Below are 17,307 nucleotides of genomic sequence, written 5' to 3'. Positions count from 1 at the left end.
GACTTGCTGATGTGTTCATATAAATCACACATTTATTGAAATTATACATTAATAAAGTGTTCGTGTATGCTTATATTTCTAATGCAGTTGATATGTTTATGAAGGGTGTGTGAGTGGCGGAAAATCCAGAGTGTCAGTGAAGTACTCGCGGACACGTTTTAAGCAGCTGCAAAGAAGTCAGTGTGGCGTTTAAGTCTCACTTAAAAATTATGGAATTTAGCCCTTCCCGTTGCTGCTCCACATCAAGTCGTCTGCCGTGGCCGAGTTCCATTGTTTGCGGGGATTCGCCTTGTGTATTCTGTTTAGTAGTTATATTTTGGTCCCAAGTTTCCCGTTTTGACCCCGTTCTGTCCATGTCAGGAAGGAAAAGAAGGAAGCCGAACCATCCGACTCCTTCGCGGAGTCTTCCCATCACTCCAGTTTAACAGTAAATCCCGGCTGGCTTCCTGCCTGTTTGCTGGATTTCCACGGAGAAAAATGGCTGTGTTAAAGATACAAGAGCAGGTAAGATTATTAATCTATCTTCACAATATTGCGCTACGTAGTTGTGATTTCTGAAACAAATAAAAGCTGGTGTGTAATGGCACTGATCCCCAGGTCTCATCTACGAAGTACTTCAACTCCAGTAACTAACCTAGATGCTTAATAATTGGTTATTTTTTGCATATGTAAATCGAAAGGTCGCTTTTATCCTTATTCTAATTAAGTTAATGCCACTTGGGTTCGTAGGGGTGGTGCGAGCTAAACGGCACGGTTGCTAACTAGCTAGCCAGACAGACAACAACACCGTTCATGCTAACATTGGGCCATTTTTGGTGTAAAGTTAAATGAATTTAGTTAAACCTGTTTTGTTAACCATCGTCCCTTAACTGTGCGTGTGTTTTAACGGCGATGATGGAGTGCTGAACCTAGCTGGCTACATGAGTTGCGGCTCTTGTCTTTGCAGCCCCCCCCCCCCCCGGACAAGTCTGAACAGCTTCAGATTGAGAAAACCCTCATTTTCATTCGTTCGATGCCTTCTTTTCTTTTGCACCTGAGGCGGGTGTTTTCAGGCGAGTTTGCAGCGATTCCAGCTCAGAGGAGCAGCTTTAGCAGGGGTGTCTGCTCAGTCACCTGTTGCTGGACATATGGAGGAGTGTCAGGCTAAACTAGGGAGCTGTGCTGGTTCAGGGTGTTTAGCTGAGAACATCAGACACTTTCCACAAGATCTAACTTGTATTTAGCAGAGGAACAACCTTAAGAACTTGACAGCTCTTTACTGGACATGACAGTAATTATTCTGACTCCTGTATGTTAAATTTATACAGTTTCCCCCCCTCCCATAAGTATTTAACATTCCACATTGACTACGGTTAGTCGATCAGTTTTATATTTTTAAATATGGGACTGTTTGGCTCAACTGGTGAGATATTAATTTTTGCAGTACCCATTAAATGTGCAATAAATTCACAACTTAAATTTTCTTAAAAGATGCCTATTAACTGTTGTTTATCCAAAAGTGTGAGTCTTGGGTCGACCTTAAGAAGGTCATTTGGTCTGATGAGTAGATGAATGCATTCGGATGCACGGACCCCAAACATGGAGGAAAAATAGTTGCCTCCCCATCAGAGAATGTCTGGCTGTGTTCAAAAAGGGCTGCTCCAGTTCGTGCACAGTCCCCGTGCACTAAAGAATATACAAACCTGTCCTCAGACTCATTGTGCGAATGTTACTAATGCTGAATTGGGGATGGATGTTTATTTCGTCACCTATGTATCCTGATATATTTATCACGGATTAGCATTACGTTGTAAGAAAAAAATCTGTTGAATCTCAGATGTGAACGTTTTTAATTTGTGCGATTTAACGCGTAAAGGCGATAAATAGACGGGTATTTTAAGCAGCTTCTTAAAAAGGATTATGTGCCAATTACTGCACCGCATTCTGGCCTATTCTGGTCTGACCCCAGGTTTCAGGCAGTTGCTGTGTTACCCCCTCGACACCCCCCCCCCCCCCCATTGTTCAGTGTTGTACTGTTGATGGACAACTGGACGTGTTGTGTGAACAGAAATAGTCATGTCAGGAAGACATTTAGGAGGTGTGACACTATTTTCCAGGGAAGTGTGTCATAGTGTGACACTCTGAAGAGGGATATTTGGCCAAAATAAAAGTGAAAGCTAAAAAAGACTCTATTACCCCGGTTTGGTGAATGGCTCCCCCTGTTGGCGAAGAGGGGAACGACACCAACAGAAGTCGGTTTGAATGGAACATTTTGTCCTTAAATTCTGGTTGGTGACGCTGCCTTCCACTGAGATATTCCACCACGTTGGTGGCTCCCCTGGAAAAATAGGTCTTTGCTATAACACTTGGGGTTCAACCATAAATCGTGACACATGACACGCGCGACACATTTACATTACAGGGAGTGCATGTGGTCACGGGGTCGGTGCACAGGTCAGTGGAAGCTGCATACTTTCACTCGTGTGTGTGCACTTGATAGCGTTCCATGTAGCTGCTGGGATGTTCTGGAGGTTTATATGTTGCAGTGGGGGCTCCTGTCTCGCTGTGGTCCATAAGCATGACAGCCTCTCAGGGGGTTGAGATTGTGTTTAGCTTATGAAACATCCGTCTTTGTGACCCTCCAAGGATCTTCCAAGGAGCAGGAAGATTGTTGTGCTGTGTTTTGAATTAAACTCGTGGATTGTACGTCCATTAGAACCACATTTTAGGAAGAAAGTCTCCATCCAGCAGAATCTTTTATTTTTTTTGCTCTCTCTTGTTGTGCCCTCCCCTCCACATTAATGGGGTTGTGTGGTTTGGCACGACCTTTTTAGGATCTGCGTTCAATATGAGGGGGACTGAGACCCACAAACGGACATGCGCTGGTTTCGTTAGCGGTCCCATAATCTGGCAAAGCCAGTTTGTTCCAGTTTTATAACTGGAGTTTTGTAACGGCGCCACCGATCCACCCAGAACTCTGCTGGAACACACACGGGTCTGGCTCCTGTTTTCTTGTATGAACGGGCAGATCGGTTAAATCAGAACCTGAGTGAACTTCACAGTTCGACCTCGCTGACCGTCTTGGTTTAAAATTTATTTTAGTTAAAAAACAAATAGTGGTGTTAAAAAAACCGGAGCAGCATCTTTTTTTTGCTTTCTCTTTCTAAACCTACTTACAGGAAAACTTGACGACCGAGGAGGTTATGACAAGAATTAGGCACCGAAACGAAAGTAGAACTAGTTTCAAGAAATAACTTTCAATTTAATTCCATTTTTATAAAAAATAAAAACCCTTCACAAGCATCTTTTGTAGTGAATATTATGTAACTATCCACTCTTCAGTATTGGCCCATTCATCCTAGTGTTTGGTAGGTAACCCTGGATGTTTCTCCGTGACCCCTTTCATCCTCCCCCCCGCCCCCCTCCCCCTCCCCTCCCCCTCCCCTTCTGAAAGAGCTGGTTTCAGCATTCCTCCCGGAGCCAGCGGCTCGTGCATTGGCTGCCGCAGCCCCGTCCGCGTGTGTTCCCGGCTGTAGCTCCGTGTGGAGGATATGTAGCTTCCTCTGTGCCGTCGGGGAGCCCAGGTGCATTCTGCCGCATGCCGTCTCCCCACCGCCATTCCGCAGAGGAATTCCCTGTTTTGCTGCTGCCGCTCACAGAGCGCCTGAGTGCCGGTTGGGAAGAGGACGGAGCGAGAGGGGAACCATGCAGCAAAGCTATGCTGACAGATAAAGGACGGCGCCGGATTGTACTTTGGATTTTGTGGGATGTTCAGGGTTTGTTTACAAGGAGAGGACGTGGTTTACGGGAATGGTTATTGACATTTTTGGACCTTTATTGCACACATATGTGAGAGGAAAGGCTGGTGATTGCTGTGTGTGAATGGGAGTGGGGGAGCGACCGTGCCGGGGTGTGTGAGAGCGGTCTGCCTGATGCTGTCAGAGCGGGTTAGCCGTGTGTGCATCGTGGTGCTGGAGGAGGTGGAGGAAGATGAGCCGTCTCCTTCTCCCCCACCTCCTCAGACCAAATCGTCTCCCGAGCGCAGATCCCATCCTGTCTGCCGAAAGGCCGCCACCCACCAGGACAAGGTGAGCTCGGCCCCTCTGTTAGCCTCTCCACCACTGAAGTACAGCTAGCTGAATCTGAATCAGGGTTGGTTTTTCCTCTCTTGGGATGGGGGGGCTGTATTGTAGATCAGATTCCCTATTTTATTGGGGAGGGGGGATTTGGGCTTGAATTTAAACTTGTGTCCCATTGCAGGACAATATAGTGGACTGGCAATGCTCATCTCCAGGGCTAAATATAGCATCAATGTAATCACCGATACAGAGCTGCTATAGGAGGCAACTGCTAGTTTGTATAGATTACCAGCAAAGCCTGAGCCTTTGTAGCGAGTGACTGGACAAAGGACAAACTGTCCGCTGAAATGTAGCTGGCTTCATCACATGGGAGCTGTTCTTTAAGCCATTCCATTAATGGGTAAGCTAGTTCCTGAAAGTGAAACCACCATTACTAGTCTTCCACACAGTTGTGGGGTGGTCGGTGTACTCCGGACGAGACCGGCGGCATATTTTTAGATATGTTGAAATGAGAGAGGAGGACATCAAAACTAGGTGTCGCGTACGGAATTCTGGAACTTGGCACCTCTATTTGGTGACATATCGGTGACACCGGTGCAGTCATCCGCCTTCTAACAATGTTTTATCATTCATGAGCCTCGGGGTGGAAATGAGACCAATTTAGCTGTAAAAAAAAACAAGTCGCAGGACATAAAAATCCAGTTATGTAAAAATGTCACGCGATATTACGGCCACATCTGTCGGCTGTTTACAGTAAACAAAAGTAACGCTGAAGAAGTCACGTCTCCATCTCGGAAAACTAGAAAATCTCCAATATTGAGAATGAGAATGAGAATTTTAAGCAGCATTTGCTCACCGTAATCAGCTGAACACACCTAAACACATGATGTGCACGCGTGTGTTATATGATGGAGCTGCTGCTGCTGTCGTAAACTGGTGATAAAAAGCCGCGTGTGTGTCTCTCCTCTACTTCCGGATCAAACTGTCGGTGTCATTTGTTTCCCCTTGAACGACCCTGTTGTCAGCACAGAAAATTACAACCCTGCAAACTCTGCGGCCTGTGGTCTGTCTTTGCAGCCTTCTCTGTTGAGAGCCATCTTCAACGTGGACCCAGAGGAGGTTCGCTCCCTTATATTAAAGAAGGAGGACGTCAACGTCCAGGTGAGTCGTGCACGTCTCAGCTCTTCTTCAGTAAAAGGCCTGGATACTCACATCGGTTTATACATTAAAAACTGCAAAGAGGGCAGAAGTCGGCAGCGTCTCCCATTGATCTGGCTTCTCATCGATCACCCTGACTGAGTGCCTCCTGGCAGCTTCCAGTCTTCTGTTGTATCTCAGCCAGAACAGGACACCCTGAAGCCCGACCTGCGTATCAGGCTGCTCCACATTTCCTCCCATATTTGCCATCATTTGTACTGGAGCTGACACTTCTGCTTTGGCATACTTTGAGTTTGTCCGGTGTTCTGTGGTTCTTTTTGTGCCGGGAGCGACGTGGGAATGTGCCGAAGTGAAGAACAAAAGCCAACGATTGAGATCTTGGTATTCCGGGAATACCAGGCTTGCTTAAATCGCCTCTTTTTGCTTGTGTTTTATTCTGGCGTGCCAGGACAACGAGAAGCGGACGCCTCTACATGCCGCAGCTTATCTGGGAGATGCTGAGATTATCGAACTGCTCATCCTCTCAGGTAGAGACTCAAGCACCGTTTCCACCTTTGGACGCTCACTTCCTCCTTACACTCGTCTGGCCAAACACGACACTGGGTTAATAAGTCGGTGTTAAGCGATCAGGGACAGATTGGATTTGGTTGTCTCGCTCCCTTGTGTCTCCCAGCTCAGTAGTCTCCGTGTCATCCCGCGTGACCCCTGATTTATGAATCATCCGATAGGGTCTGTATCAGATTGACTTTCCGTGAAGCCAGCTGAGCCCGTCAGGAGGCGGAGCCACCCCCGTCCCGACACAAGCGCAGCGCGCACGTGTGTTTGTGTGATCGGTGTTTCTTGAGAAGGTGAAGGGCAAGCGACAGGTGCAGCTTTAGGGCTATTTTAACCCCCAAGCTATGCCTGAAAGAGAGTCGCGGGAGTTGTGCATTTTCCAACCACAGATGACGCAACACCTGGTACCCAAAAATACACCACACAGAACGCACTTGAAGGCGACATCTTGAAAAGCTTTTTCATCCTCCTGTAATGGTCTGAAGAGCGAATGTGATGACTTTTGGTTGACGATTCGTTGTCTCCTTCCTTCCAAGGAGCCAGGGTTAACGCCAAAGATAACAAGTGGCTGACGCCTCTTCACCGAGCTGTCGCCTCTTGTAGCGAGGTAACACGTTTGCCTAACACCCTGTTTTAGTGTGTTGATTAAATGCTTAATAAAAGCTGCTGGAACAGCGTTTCAATCTGTTCTGTCTCACCGCCCTATCAACTTCATTCCTGAATCATTTTCCCCCAGCCACCTTGTTGTCGCTTTAATTGCCACCATGGAAGCCGCTCTGAATAATTTCTATATTTCTAATTTAGAAATTCCAAACAGGATTACGGGGAGACAAACTTCTCCGACTGGATCTTTTTGCAGGATGCAGTGGCGGTGTTGCTGAAGCACAGCGCAGACGTTAACGCGCGGGACAAGAACTGGCAGACGCCGCTCCACGTTGCCGCTAGCAACAAAGCGGTGCGCTGCGCGGAGGCTCTGGTCCCGTTGCTCAGCAACGTCAATGTGTCCGACCGGGCAGGACGCACTGCTCTGCACCACGCTGCCTTTAGTGGACACGTTGAGGTCGGTGGCTTTTAGGTGTCACTCTGACAGACTCGCGTGCATGTCGGAGGCTAACGTGCACTTGATGTTAGATGGTGAAGTTGCTGCTGTCCCGAGGAGCCAACATCAATGCGTTCGACAAGAAGGACAGGAGAGCTATCCACTGGGGGGCGTATATGGGTAAAGGATTAGTCTCTTTCATGGAAATCCAACTACTATCAGGAGGATTATCGCCAGTAGAAGCACGTAGTTTCATTTCCTCCCCGTCTCCTCTCTTTCAGGCCACTTGGAGGTGGTGAAGTTGTTAGTGGCCAGTGGAGCAGAGGTCGACTGTAAGGACAAGAAAGCCTACACGCCTCTCCACGCAGCTGCATCCAGCGGCATGAGCAGCACAGTGCATTACTTGCTGAGTCTGGGGGTTAATGTCAGTCCACACAAACGCATGCACAAGCAACGTGCAGCACGTGCATGAAGTGTGTGATGGTCCAATATAAATCCTGTTCTTCTCTCCTGCGAAAGGTCAATGAGGTCAATGCCTATGGCAACACGCCGCTTCATTTGGCGTGCTACAACGGACAAGATGTGGTAGTTGGTGAGCTCATTCAGGCCGGAGCCAAAGTCAACCAGGTGTGTTTGTGGGTGCGCGGCCGCTGGACATAATATCTGTGTTTTATCTGTAACAAATGATAACCTCGTCCCCTTTTCTTCAGGAAAATGAGAGAGGTTTCTCTCCTCTCCACTTCGCCTCTTCGTCCCGCCAGGGGGCGCTGTGCCAGGAGCTGCTCCTGACCCACGGCGCACACATCAACATGCAGGTGTGTGCATGCACGGAACAGTGCGCTGTGTGTGTTTCCTGTCAGTTGATAACGCTTTGGAAGCAGCGATGGAAACTGATATTAGCCCCCTCAAACTCAAGATGCATAGCCATATGGAAGAGCATGGGGGAGGGGGTTCCTGGAGGGTGCAAGCTGCTCAGAGAATGTGGCGACATTCATAGTATCAGCCTGAAGTTACTCATATCAGATTTTCTTTTCTTTTTACCCTCATGTGACACAGATCTGATGATTTTTATGACAAATCAGATATTATTTTGGATGGAGTGAGTCACGTTCATATGTTGTCCTAGATCAGAACTGCAGCAGATCTAACGTAATCGGGCAGCACCAGCAGTGTGGCGAAAGGGGAAAATACCAAGAAACGGCTTAAGCAAGACTTTGTTTACCAGAAATAAAATAGTTCTGACAGGAAAATGCCATTTATTTGCTTCAATCGGATGAGGCGGTGTGGTCTGTTGCTTGGAATAATGAATGGGAACTCTGATCTACCAGATTAAAATGGAGCAATTTGGCCATTAACTTTAATGAGAGGGTCTGACAGCCACTAAAGTTACAAAAATTCTGTCTCCATGCAAAATGTCTCCACCGTCTCTGACTCCATCTGCTCAGAGTAAGGACAACAGGACCCCCCTCCACATGGCAGCCACTCACGGGCGCTTTTCCTGCTCGCAGGCCCTCATCCAGAACGGTGAGAAGAATTCTGTCGCTTTTCTGTTCGGTGTAGCTGTTGCTAACAACGTGTCGCTGCATATTGTTGTGTGTAGGAGCTGACATTGATTGTGAGGACAAGAACAGAAACACGGCCCTTCACATTGCTGCCCGGCAAGGCCACGAGCTCATCATCACAGCGCTCATCAACATGGAGCCAACTCAGCCAGGTGAGCTGAAACAGCCATTCACCCCTCTTCCTCCTCCTCCTCCTCCTCCTCCTCCTCCTCCTCCTCCTCCACTCGTCTAAATGTGATATTAAGCCTGAAAGAGGTGTGACGACCTGCCATCTCCTGCTATCTTCAGGAGAGGCGTTCACGGGATGTTCCCCTTACACCTGGCAGCTCTCAGTGGCTTCTCAGATTGCTGCAGGAAGCTGCTGTCCTCAGGTACGCTCACACCGGCCACGTTTTCCTGCCCTTTGGGTCAACTTTCCGCTAATTGATGCTGCCCATTTGCCCAGGGTTTGACATCGACACCCCTGATGAAATTGGAAGGACGTGTCTGCATGCTGCTGCAGCTGGAGGGTGGGTCACGATCCGGTGGTAGGATCACTCAACTACCTCTAATGTCATGTCTGAACTCACTGTGGCTGTAAATCTTTGTCCAGAAACCTGGAGTGTCTGAACCTGCTGTTGAAAGTAGGAGCAGACTTTAACAGGAAGGATAACTTTGGAAGGTGAGAGCAGAATCTACTTAATGTTAGGGGACAAGAATTAAACAAAAATAGGGACTAGAGGCAGAATTTTGCTCATAAATAACTGATGGAGGCTTCCCCATTGCTTCAGGACTCCTCTCCACTATGCATCAGCCAACTGTAACTACCAGTGTGTGTTTGCATTGGTGGGTTCCGGAGCGAGCGTCAACGTTCTGGACCAAAGAGGATGCAGCCCCCTGCACTACGCTGCTGCAGCTGACACCGAGGGAAAGTAGGTTCTCTCTTCTGCCTCAGGTAGAGTTCCAAAGAGTCATTTTCTGGATGTGACCTCTTTATTTGCTCAGGTGCGCGGAGTATTTGCTGAGGAATGGAGCTGATCCCGGAGTTAATGACAGGCAGGGTTACTGTGCAGTCCACTACGCTTCAGCCTACGGACGCACACTCTGCCTGGAATTGGTGGGTACATCCAGTGACTTGCTGCAATATTATTTAGATAAGAATAGCAGAGTATCTTCCAAATATAGAAACTTCCGCACGCAGACTCACTTATCGTAGTTTCTTAGTCTGGTCCATTTATTTTAATTTCAGATGGCAAGTAAGACACCTCTTGATGTGGTAAGTGAGAGGTTTTTATGATTTGATTCAACATTGTCACCAGGTCTTTGTGTGTGTGTGTCGCCCTCTGTTGGTCAGGTGGGGAACAAGTTAGCTTCGATTTCCTCCATTGAAATATTTACAGTTAAACACTTTCTTTAAACGAAAAAACCAGGTGTTGGACGCAACAGAAAGTGCTCAATCGTAAAAAGTAACACATGGCATAACAATCTCTTTTCAGTTAATGGAGACCTCAGGACGAGACTTAGTGAGTGACTCTGACATCCGCAGCCCTGTCAGTCCGCTCCATCTGGCGGTGAGCGCACGGCCTTGGCAGCGTGTGCATATTTGGATATTTTAGTTTCTGTAACACGAATGTGTTTGATTCAGGCTTACCACGGACACTGTGGCGCTCTGGAGGTTCTCCTGTCCTCCCTCCTTGAGGTGGACGTTTGCAGCCCAGAGGGTCGGACGCCTCTAAGTTTGGCCTGTTCCAGAGGACATCAGGACTGTGTCGCTCTGCTGCTGCACCATGGCGCCTCACCGATGACTCGGGACTACGCGCACAAGAAGACAGCCATACACGCTGCAGGTGATGCCTGTTACACACACAAACGGAAAGAAATTAAAACCAGATTGTCACATTAGTGTGAGATATTTAGATTGGGAGTCACACTGTGTGTGTCTGTGTCTGTGTCTGTGTCTGTGTGTGTGTCTGTCTGTGTGTCTGTCTGTGTGTGTGTCTGTGTGTGTGTGTGTGTGTGTGCGTGTGTGTGTGTGTGTCTCACAGCGATGAATGGTCACCAAGAGTGCCTGCGTCTGCTTATGAGCCACAGTCAGCACCTTGATGTGGATGCACAAGACATCAATGGCCAGTGAGTGTGTGTCGGGCCGGAGAGCCCCACTCAGATTATGATGCTTCTCTGGTTTTAGATCAAATACTTACGGAGAACATCGGCTTTGATTAACTCTCGTGTTTTTATATCCTTTCAAGGACTCCTCTGATGTTGGCAGTGCTGAATGGACACACCGAGTGTGTGTACTCCCTGCTCAGCCAAGGAGCCAGTGTGGAGAACCAGGATCGCTGGGGGAGGACAGCACTACACAGAGGGGTGAGATGCCCCCCCCCCTTCCCCCGCCACCCCATAAGTACACCATCTCCATCTGATCTTTATCAATCATTCATTTATTCTCCTGTCTGATCGTCACAGGTAGTGACGGGCCAGGAGGAGTGTGTGGAGGCCCTCCTCCAGAGGGGGGCTAACGTGTGTGTCAAGGACATCCAGGGTCGCTCCCCTCTCCACCTGGCATCGGCCTGTGGCCGGGTGGGTGCGCTGGGGGCTCTGCTGCAGGCCAGCTCCACCTCACACGCACATCTGACAGATAACCAGGGCTACACTCCGCTGCACTGGGCCTGCTACAACGGTACCGGTACCAGGACACTGCTTAACATGCCAGTGAGCATCTGGACGTGCATTTGAAAGTGACCCTTCCCTCCTTTTACCAGGATATGACTCTTGTGTGGAGGTGTTGTTGGATCAGGAAGTGTTCAAGCAGATTAAGGGCAACTCTTTCAGCCCTCTGCACTGTGCTGTGTAAGTTCGGTGGGGGGGTTCTAGTGAGAGATGCAGGTCTGGACGTGGATCTGCTCTAACACTCTGTTGTTTGTTTCAGTATAAATGATAACGAGGGAGTGGCTGAAATGTTAATCGAGTCCATGGGGACCAACATTATCAATACCTCTGACTCCAAGGGCAGGTGGGAGAAACTCTCGTCACTGCTCCGGCCTTCAGGCCGTCCTGGCATCAGATCATTTATGGCTTCGTTGCAGGACCCCCCTTCACGCTGCGGCCTTTTCCGACCACGTGGAGTGCGTCTCCCTGCTGCTGAGCCACGGAGCTCAAGCCAACGTAGCGGACACGCGCCTGTGCAGGACGCCGCTGATGATGGCCGCTCTGAATGGGCAGACCAATACTGTCGGTCAGTTCGCTCGCTCGTGCAGACGTAGCCGCCGAAGCAGCAGTGCTGGTCCGTTTGTTACCTGCTGGCAGCCAGATAAATGGCTTTATATTACCAGCATATGAGCATATTACCAGATAAATGGCTCTATATTACCAGCATACGAGCATATTACCAGATAAATGGCTCTATATTACCAGCATACGAGCATATTACCAGATAAATGGCTTCATATTACCAGCATATGAGCATATTACCAGATAAATGGCTCTATATTACCAGCATATGAGCATATTACCAGATAAATGGCTCTATATTACCAGCATATGAGCATATTACCAGATAAATGGCTCTATATTACCAGCATATGAGCATATTACCAGATAAATGGCTCTATATTACCAGCATACGAGCATATTACCAGATAAATGGCTCTATATTACCAGCATATGAGCATATTACCAGATAAATGGCTCTATATTACCAGCATACGAGCAGGTGTGCACGTTTTCCATGTGAACTGCAGATTATTTTCCAACCTGCAGTGTTTGTGATGCGTTGCAGAGGTGCTGGTGAACAGCGCTAAAGTGGACCTGACGCTACAGGACGCACACAGAAACACAGCACTCCATTTAGCCTGCAGCAAGGTAACCAGGCGTTGCCCCCCCCCCCCCCCCCCCGAACCTTCGATATAGACGTGCATCATTCACAGTCCGTCCGTCACTCTGCTGCTCTCAGGGTCATGAGACGTGTGCCTTGTTGATTCTGGAGAAGATCAGCGACAGGAACCTCATCAACTGCACTAATGCTGCTCTGCAGACGTGAGGACCCCCCCCCCCTCCCCCCCCCCCATAGTGCAGGAATGAGCGCGTGTGTGTGAGTGTTTTGTCTGAGTCCCTCCCTCTCTGCAGGCCCCTGCACGTGGCGGCCCGGAGGGGTCTGACCGTGGTGGTCCAGGAGCTGTTGGGGAAAGAAGCCAGCGTGCTGGCGGTGGACGAGAACGGTGAGAACGAGAACGCCGCGGGCTTGTCGCCCCCCAGCTGTTTCACCACCGCCTCCCTCTGCCCCGCAGGTTACACACCCGCGCTGTCCTGCACGCCCAACCGCGACGTGGCCGACTGCTTGGCGCTCATCCTCAACTCCATGATGCCGACCTCGCCGATGGTCACCATAGCAGCGCTGCCGGCCATTTCCATCACGCAGACGGTCGTCAACCACCACCCCACCAACAACCACATCTCGAAAGGCGTGGGGTTCGACGCGCTGCCTCCGCTCAGGCCCAACCACGCGTCCTACTGCAGGGCGGAGCGCCCGCTGTCCTCCGTCTCTGCGGACGAGGAACTGAACGACTCGGACTCAGAGACTTACTGAGGCCTCTTCTGAGATCATTACATATTTTCAGACCTTCAGCTACTCAGGAGCCTTAATAGAAAACTGACAAGAGACTGGAACAAAAAAGGTGAAAAGAGTACGTACACACATTTCAGTGACCCTCTTTTTTCAGCCTCTTTTTCCTCCTGTTTGTTGGATCTGATGTCTACATTTTTTTCCCATCCGAGGACTTGTTTTTGTTTACCACAAAGAGAGGAACACTCTTCCGGGACCAGGATGTTGACTTCCCGATCAGTCATTTGGTTTTTTTATTCAGATTGTCCTGACTCATCAGGCTTGGACCAGTTTTGAGGGGGGGGGGTTGTAGGTCTACAGCTGCTCATGTTCTGTACTGGAGACATTCAAACATGGCTGTGTGTGTGTGATATTCTGTGTGTAATATTCCATGGATTTAAAAATGAACAAAGCCTTTTTAAGAGCAATTAATATTAAGATGGTGGTGCAATGTTTAAAAAAACAAACAATGAATGAATGAATAAAACGATTCCTTTTTTAAATTATTGCTGCACGTACGTAACACAAGTCAAATGTGTAAAAACTAAACCTGCAGTAGAAGTACAGGACTTGGACTTGTTGTGTATTTTCTTTTTTTTTTTTTGCTCGAAAGTCTGGTGACCAATATCACACCCCGCTACATTTATTTAAGTTTACGTTGAAGGAGAGTTAACGCTGCCTTGACTCGTACTGGGTGTGTGTGTGTGTGTGTGTGTGTGTGTGTACTGGTGTTCAGCTCAGAACATTCATGTTTTCTTTTTATTGCAGTAATAAACATCAGCCATCAGCTACCCCTCAAACCTCCGACTCATCAGATTAAATCGGCTTTGGTGGTTTCCTGTTCACGCGGTGTCCAGGTGATGCATCCGTCCGTACAGACAGGCGGTGACCAGCCCGCCCATCACGCTTGAGTGTTTCAGGCTGACTCTGCCGTCCGCCGCTGCTTCCACGCGCTCCGGCTGCTCCAGGACCATCCCGCTCGACAGCACCGACGGATACACGTGTCTGCTCGCGAATTTTCCCTCCAACATAAAGTCCAGCTTGGACTCGGCCTCGTCCACTTCCTGTCCACAGGAGGAGGCGTCTGACCCGGCACAGCGGACCAGGGCGCACACCTGCAACAGATGTGAGCGTCACAAGAGTGGGGGAAACGGTTGCGAGGCGATCGTGGTCGTCGGTACCTGCACGGCGTAGCGCCCGTTCACCGTGTGCGTGCCATCGAACGCTCCCAGCGCGTACAGCTCCGTACGGCCGGTTTCCTCCACCCACCGATACTGGAGGTAACAGCAGAAGGTGCCGTTGCACACCCTCATCTCGCCGTCTGTGGCGTTCAGGAGGGCAAAGGTGAAAGGGTCGTACATCATGGAGGAAACGAAGACGGGGGCGGTGGAGGCGGGAGAGTCGAGACAGGTGTCGCTGTAACAGTATCCAGGGCTTTCGTCCACAGCTGCAGCCTCGCCGGACGCCGCGTTGTGCCCGAGCCACTCGGGGTCCAAGACGGGCACCCTGGCCACCAGCAGCCTGCCCTCCTCTGGGTCTCCTCTCTGGGCGTGGTGATAGGTAGCGGAAAAAGGGGTGTAGATTCCACTTCCTGTCATGATCAGCTGGTCATTGCGAATGTTGGCCGCGAGTAGCGTGACATTGGCGCCGAGGCTGAACGCTCTCTGGAACTGGATTATGTCCAGCAGGGGGAGCTGGTTCATCCAGGCGGCGGGGAAGATGATCTGACGCACACCCTGAGAGCAGCCATGGGAGAGGTGAATGCTGGGAAAAGACACTAAATCTGGGGCGCCCAGATTCAGTTCCTCAAAGGCCGCGGTTCGGCTCAGATTTCTGTCCTGCCAGGTAGACAACGGCTTCTCCTGGGACCCCACTTTTCTCGGAGGAAGCGTTTTCTTCCTGGTAGGATGGAAAACCTGGCTGAACTACGGCCTTCAAGGCCTTGATTTGGGCACCCTGGACTAAATGATAGGAAGAGAAAGGCTTAAGTGTCCCTACCTTCTCCACCAATATAACCGTAGGCTCCTGAAAAAGAATGTCAAAGCAGGTGATGAGGCCAAACTTGCCGGCAAAAGGCGTATCGAATGTTACAATCTCAGGTTCTGGCGGAGCGTCAAAGGCCGCCTCAAAGTAAAGGTTGTACTTGTGGTACCGTGCCACCAGCAGACCATCTGACCTGGATGGAGGAAGGGAAAACAAACGATCAACGTGTGTTGGCTGCATCTACCAGGCGTCAATTAAAGAGTTCTGCCAATACCTGAAAACCACATTGGTGTTAAATTGCCAGCGTCCGTCAGAGGGGCAGGAAGAGGGGGCAGCACTCACAGAACAGGGCTGTAGGTCGGCCATGTTGGCCACCAGGTAGAGATTGTTCCGGCGGGCCATGCAGCTCAACTGCTGGAGAACCTGAGCCAGACACATTTGAATCTGAGTCACAGACAAAGTCACAAGAGTTTCAAACACCCACCTCAGTGTTGTTATGTCTGAGGGGCTCCAGGCAGGGGTTCCAGCTCTCCTGCTCCGGATCAGGAACAGTCTCCAGGTAAGCGCTGATCGAGGTACGGCTGAAGTTAAAACCGTGAAGACCATCTTCGGGAAACACAATGATTTGGGCTCCCTGAGGAGGAATGACCCAAGTTGATTTGAAGACTTTTGCACAATTTTAATTTAAAAAAATCGCAAATATATATAGGAAATGCATAAATATGAATGAAATATCCCTGTAAAATGTTACTGAGAATGGACTTTTTAGGTAATCTTTAACAGGTAAATAAATGAAGACAATGCGATGGAGAAAACATGTGACACGGCTCAAAGTCCATCAGTGGAACGTGTTTGTTGGTCTGTCAATGAATCCAATGAATCCTGGCAGCAGATGGGAGGCTATTAAAATATGCCCTGGCTTTAATAATGATTAGAATGTAGAAGACAACCGTACCTTTTAGTTATTATTACACAACTAGGCATACACAGGGGTAGCAAAATTTGACATAGCGGCAGAAATAGATAGCAAAACTCGAGGTAGCGAAATAGACAAGTTTGCTAACTATGACAGAACACGGGTCAGTACCTGCTGGGCGGCCCGGGCGGCCTGGACCTCGAAGATATCCAGGTTTTTCTGCAGGTGTTGCAGGGCTTCCAGGCGGGACAGTGGGACTCGGGGGTCCGGGTTCAGAATTAAATTATGCTCGTATACAGCAGCCACGTACGAGGAATCGACGGCCTCTGTCGGAGGAATTAACAACAACGCAAACGTAAAAACGGTGCCGAAGGAAAACATCACAACGTCAGGGATGTCAGAAATACCAGTGAAGCAACAACCACTTTTATTTTGAAAGGTTTGCTCAGGACAATAACATCCGCGTTAAACCGGAAGCACTATGTGAACTATCTCCTAACGAGCATGACCCGAAGCTAGGAAGTTCTCTAGCCATTGAAATGAGGCTTTAAATGTATTATTTATATGCTTGTCCAACCCTGCATCGTTAAACTACATGAAAACGACTAATAGAAGCAGACTGTTTGTACATTTTTTTGTTTTGTTTCAACGTTTCTAGTCGTTTTTCACATTAGCATCCAGCGTGCACCAATGTCAACAGCACCGGAGGCACCGACGGGAGAACACGATGCTCCGGTGTCCAAAGCTGGACAGACGTTTAAAAGCTGCTGGAGCTGTCGGATCATCTCCGGTGGAGGTCTGATCCTGGCTGGAGCTTATGTGTTCCAGGCGGCCAGGAAAGTGTTGCGACGGGGCGGACCCACTTCGATGGGGACGGTGGCGCAGATCACCTTTGCCGCAAGTAAGTGTCCAGATTCTAAATTATAAATGCACCTCAGTGGCTTTGCTGCATAAAAGTATCGTTCTGTTTTGTCCACTAGGCTTGGCTGCATGGGGGATTGTTGTCATTGTTGAGCCGGTAGGGAAGGCGCAGAAGAAGAGTGAAGCAAACCGCTGAGGACGCGTCCTTGAAAGTGTCCTCATCTTGGACTCTACCGAACCAGAACAGCCGCTTGAACCTGAACTGGGACTGTAAATGATGCCGTCGTTGCTCTCGCTCGAATTAAAAAGAATCACGCTGTTGACGCCAGAATTAGTTGATTAATTGATCATCCCAGCAGTCATCATTGAATTGACTGAATCTTTCCATAAGTAAAACCCGATGTTGCTTTAACTACATTATATTGACTAATTAACGGTTATTAATCGAGTCTTGCGGATCTAAAAGTCAAATTATTTAAAAAATAGCTGTTGATTTAAGATTACTGTGTATAAAGATCTTGGTTTAGCCATTTATACAACATTTTTCAAAGCACATCATGTCACCAGACAGACATTTAATAATTACTTTTTCAGTT

At 48.9% G+C, this 17,307-nt stretch overlaps 2 protein-coding genes across 2 annotated transcripts; one reads left to right on the top strand and one right to left on the bottom strand.

The window, feature by feature from the left end:
• The first annotated feature begins 167 nt into the window (after positions 1-167).
• LOC130518564 (serine/threonine-protein phosphatase 6 regulatory ankyrin repeat subunit A) lies at positions 168-13,751 on the top strand. The gene is given in 30 exon segments (XM_057021270.1): positions 168-504; positions 5,136-5,219; positions 5,665-5,743; positions 6,308-6,378; positions 6,631-6,831; positions 6,903-6,990; positions 7,092-7,234; positions 7,330-7,437; positions 7,521-7,625; positions 8,256-8,334; positions 8,411-8,503; positions 8,506-8,524; positions 8,661-8,743; positions 8,818-8,881; positions 8,965-9,033; positions 9,143-9,283; positions 9,357-9,468; positions 9,601-9,627; positions 9,848-9,922; positions 9,997-10,198; positions 10,397-10,481; positions 10,601-10,718; positions 10,818-11,031; positions 11,114-11,201; positions 11,281-11,364; positions 11,438-11,586; positions 12,130-12,212; positions 12,304-12,386; positions 12,477-12,568; positions 12,638-13,751. Coding segments are annotated over 30 exon segments (3,165 nt in total). The 5' UTR covers positions 168-477; the 3' UTR covers positions 12,937-13,751.
• On the bottom strand, positions 13,697-16,718 carry btd (biotinidase). The gene is made up of 6 exons (XM_057021297.1): positions 16,022-16,718; positions 15,419-15,568; positions 15,209-15,357; positions 14,950-15,127; positions 14,133-14,687; positions 13,697-14,066 (listed from the first exon to the last, which is right to left on the bottom strand). Exons 1-6 carry the CDS (start codon positions 16,229-16,231, stop codon positions 13,794-13,796), a joined length of 1,515 nt encoding a protein of 504 aa, XP_056877277.1. The 5' UTR covers positions 16,232-16,718; the 3' UTR covers positions 13,697-13,793.
• Between the last annotated feature and the right edge of the window lie 589 nt (positions 16,719-17,307).

The sequence above is a fragment of the Takifugu flavidus genome, chromosome 21 (genome assembly GCF_003711565.1).
Source record: "Takifugu flavidus isolate HTHZ2018 chromosome 21, ASM371156v2, whole genome shotgun sequence".
In the NCBI taxonomy this organism is placed as follows: domain Eukaryota; kingdom Metazoa; phylum Chordata; class Actinopteri; order Tetraodontiformes; family Tetraodontidae; genus Takifugu; species Takifugu flavidus.
Note: the sequence above shows the minus strand (reverse complement) of the source record. Positions and strands in the feature narration are given on the sequence as shown.

Excerpts from the sequence above, each read along its gene's own strand:
- btd (XM_057021297.1), bottom strand. The coding sequence starts at position 16,231 with ATGTTTTCCTTCGGCACCGTTTTTACGTTTGCGTTGTTGTTAATTCCT. Across the intron at positions 15,358-15,418 it reads TCAGACATAACAACACTGAG|GTTCTCCAGCAGTTGAGCTG; the intron begins GTGGGTGTTTGA and ends TGTCTGGCTCAG. Across the intron at positions 14,067-14,132 it reads ACGGGCGCTACGCCGTGCAG|GTGTGCGCCCTGGTCCGCTG; the intron begins GTACCGACGACC and ends CATCTGTTGCAG.